The sequence below is a fragment of the Volvox carteri genome (assembly GCF_000143455.1).
Source record: "Volvox carteri f. nagariensis unplaced genomic scaffold VOLCAscaffold_15, whole genome shotgun sequence".
Classification (NCBI taxonomy): Eukaryota; Viridiplantae; Chlorophyta; class Chlorophyceae; order Chlamydomonadales; family Volvocaceae; genus Volvox; species Volvox carteri.
Genome location: NW_003307558.1, coordinates 392,396 through 396,271, shown reverse-complemented (window position 1 = coordinate 396,271; position 3,876 = coordinate 392,396). Strand labels below are relative to the sequence as shown.

Here is a 3,876-nt window from a genome sequence, read left to right as displayed (position 1 = left end):
CCCTCTCTTCCCCTCTCTTCCCCTCTCTTCCCCTCTCTTCCCCTCTCTTCCCCATCCTCCACTCCCAACCGCACAAACCCCCAATCCTCGCCACAGGACTGCATTGCTCAGCACCTGGCGGACCTCACCGCAGACGAGGCCTCCGCCATCGCCATCCGCGACGCCGTCGAGCGCATCGCCGCCGCCTCCAAGGCCGCCGCCGCCGCTGCCACCGGCGGCGCCACAGCCAACCCCCGCGCCTCCGCCTCCGTGTTTGACGCCGCAGCCGCAGCCGCAGCCGCCGCACGCGCTGCTGCCGCCGCCGCCTCGCATGAACCGCCACCCATCATCCTCCTTCGCCACAAGTACGCGCGTCCCGTACGGGTCTCTGTACGGCTCCAACACGTCGGCGTCGGCTCCGAAGTCCTGCTGTGTGCGACACTCACGCGGACCGACCCGCCGGATAGTCTCGTACTTGTCGACGGACGCGGCCGCATCGGCTTCATCACATCAGAGCTGGCGGAGGCGCTGGGTGCGACGCCGGAGGGCCTTGCACGTCAGCCCATAGCCGACTTGCTACCTCAGCCCTGGAACGCCCTCCACGCCAACGGCGGCGGCGGCTGGCTGCGTGAAGCCGAGGCGTCGATGGGCGGCCTTGGATCCGAAATCCAAGGCGATCATCAGACGCATCCGCCGCCGGGGCTCGAGGGCGTGTTGGGCATGCACCACCTGATGCACGCCAGCGGCTTTGGCGGCGGCGGCGACTCGTCGTCAGCGGCGCCGTCGCAGCACCATCGGGTGAGCCAGTTGCAGGTCATGCAAGCTAGCGGGAGCACGAGCGGCGGCGGCGGCGGCGGCGGCAGGCCGGGCGGCGGTAGGGCCAGCGGCGGAGGTGGCCGGGGGGGAGGTGGCAACGGCACCGGCAGCAACGGCGCCGGGGGGTACGGCAGTGTGACGACGGCTCCGCCGGGTAGCTGCCTGGCGGGTGCTACAGTTGTCCTTGGATCCAGTTCCAAGGTGCAGGATTATTATAGAGTCGAGGTAAGGAGTTGTACGTGTGTACGTATGTAAGTTTGTTTGTGCGCTGAATATGGTAGGGAGAAGCTGTGTACATCATCCCCACTTATTTCCCCCCACTCCCCTCTAAAACACCCTTTCCCTTGCTCCTCCTTCCTCGTGGCTCAAACGCACACACAGACACACATACACACACACAGACTCGCACAGACTCGCACAGACACACATACACACACAGACTCGCACATACACACACGTACACACATGCACACACGACCCTCGCAGGTCCAAACCCCGTGCACGGATGCTTAACCTAGTTCCTCCTCTCGTCCACCTCTCCCCCATCTTTCCTCTCTTTCCACCCCCCGAATTCTCAATGGCCCCCCTTCCCCACCTGCCTCGTAGGTCAGTCGGCGGGGTGAGACGGTTACCGGGCAGCCCATGCGCGTGGTCATGGTCCGGAAGAGCTCTCTGGCAGCGGCGCTGAGTGAGCGGCGGCTGGCGGTGGTGGTGGATGCGGCCACGGGAACGGTGTTGGAGGCGGGAGACTCGCCGGCGGTGAGTGGGGTAGTTGCGGAGCTTGTGTGTGTGTGTGTGTGTGTGTGTGTGTATATGAGGAGGGCCGGGTTTCCGGGGAATAGCTTTGGGTTATGAGATAGGGGAGTGGAGGCCTCCACGTGAACCCAAGAGAGTGTAGAAAGCGCGTACGGCATGTACCGGTGGGGTGAGTGGCTGGGGGGAGATGGAGGCAAGAAGGGGGAATGGTGGGAAGGATGACGGCCCAAACCACCGAAATGTTTACCGCAGGTGGTTGAAAGTTGGTTAACTAATAACCGCCAACCCCCGATTTCCAACTGCTCCATGCAGTCGTTGTTTGGTTTCAAGCCCGCAGCCCTCGTGGGCAGAAACATCGCGGATGTGGTTTCAGCGTTGCGGCCTCCAACCGTTTCACCGTCATCATCGGCAAATTCATCATCGTCAGCAGTAGCGGCAGCGGCAGCAGCAGCAGCAGGAGCAGCAGCAGTAGCGAGTAGGAACAGTCGATCCCAGGCAATGGAGCAGAGCACGAGAGAAGGGTGTGGCGGCGCAGCAACCGGCGATGGCAACGTCGACGGCGGCGGCGGTCCCGCTGCCGACGGCGGAGCCCAGCCCGCCGGAGCGGCCGGCGTCGGCGTCGGCGTCGGCGTTGACTGTGCGACACCGCCGTTGGCGCCCACTTCTTCCCTGGGGCCAATGACTACCACGCAACTGCTTTGTCAGTTGGCGGTTGCATCCATGGCGGTTGGCGGAACGAGTTGGTATGTTTGCCACGTGTCTGTCTGTCTGTCCGTCGGTATGTATTTTTTAATGTGACTTAGCTCAAATGGTAACTTGTGGAGTCGTTCACACACATGATACACCAATATTAAGGATACCATTATTATTATTATTATTGTTATTATTATTATTATTATTATTATTGTTATTGTTATTATTATTATTATTATTATTATTATTATCATCATCATCATTATTCCACTTACATTTCCACTCCGCCATAACGCATTCGATTGCTTTTTCCATGCCAGTAGAAAACAGTGTCCCCTTTTTCAGCTGCAGTCAAAATGTATCCCTTATCATACGCTCTTGAAAAAGGCCATGCAGCTGATTTCCTATCAACCATAATGCATAAGCTGTCGTACTGTACTGTGCCGTACCTTGTCGTACTGTACTCCCAGGCGAGTGGGCGTTACGCCGCCCATGGACGAGCGCAACTTGGAGGTGTTGGGTCTCCTACGGGGTGCCTTCATCAGCCGTCAAACCCGGCCCGCCGTGATGGAGGTGGATGTGCTCGTACCCGGCGGCGAAGCCGACGACCCCGGATTTCAGCGCCACGAAAGCGCGCCCATCGTTGAGCCTGGCGGAGCCGTGTCCCTGGCGGCGGCGGCAGCGGCAGCGGTAGCCGAAACCAACGGCGGCGGCGGCGGCCTCGCCTCCAGCCCCGGCGTCGCCGACGCCAATCGTACGGCAACCAAGTCCATGCTGTACGGCCCAACATTTAAGGAGATGCATGAGCGGGGTTTGTTGTCGGTCGAGGCGGCGGCGACGATTGAGGCGGGGTTGACGGCACTGACGGGCGGCGGCGGCGGCGGCCGCAGCTGGGGGCCGGCGCAGGCGTGGCCCGCTGGGGATATGGCCTCTAAGGCAGCAACGCTGCGGCTTCGAGTTAACCTGTGGCGGGCTGAGGTTCTTGGCGGTGTGCTTGAGGTTGACGGGCAGGGCGAGGTCGTCAACGTGGCCCATGCCAAGTTGCACCAGACAGGTTTGGGGGGAGCTGGGGATCTGGGGGATGGAGCGGCGGCGTGATCAGATACCCGCGTATGAAGTATAGCAGTGAACGCCAGGGAATTGGATGCGGCGAAGGTGAAGATGAAGGTGAAGGAAAAGGGAGAAGGCGTAAACGAAGGCAAGCTTGATAGGGATAGAGGGGACTCAGTAGTTGGGGACTCAGCATCGACACCCGACGATTTGCGGCAGACGGATCCCCGATGAACGAAACGGTCATGCGAGCTACTGCTGCGGCCCGCATTTCGAGCTTACCTTACCTTTACGTCCCTCTCCTCGCTCCCTCTCCCGCCCGGCCTTGGCCCGGCCCTCGTCGCGGCCGACGCAGGCTTACTTTTCGGACTCAACACCAACCAACTTCCCCGCATGAGGTTGAGTCGCCTGCTGAATATGCCGGTCGGGGACACGACGGGAGCTGAATCGCAGGGCTCCGTAACAGCCGCCCTCTTCAATCCGCCCGCGGGCGGCGCCGGCGGCAGCAGCGCCAGTGGTGCCGGCGGCGCCGGCGGCGCGGCCAGCCAGACGGCGGGCAAGGGCGCCGGCGGCGCCGGCGTC

At 61.8% G+C, this 3,876-nt stretch overlaps 1 protein-coding gene across 1 annotated transcript in view; it reads left to right on the top strand.

Moving 5' to 3' along the window:
• The window catches only part of VOLCADRAFT_117292 (phosphate acetyltransferase), a gene marked incomplete at both ends in the record, with an annotated part of 43,282 nt that overhangs the window by 27,400 nt on the left and 12,006 nt on the right, over positions 1–3,876 (top strand). The window contains 5 exons of the mRNA XM_002949664.1: positions 97–1,020; positions 1,402–1,554; positions 1,864–1,973; positions 2,715–3,298; positions 3,650–3,873. Of these exons, the coding sequence (XP_002949710.1) occupies positions 97–1,020; positions 1,402–1,554; positions 1,864–1,973; positions 2,715–3,298; positions 3,650–3,873 (1,995 nt within the window). The remainder of the gene's footprint in view (positions 1–96; positions 1,021–1,401; positions 1,555–1,863; positions 1,974–2,714; positions 3,299–3,649; positions 3,874–3,876) is intronic.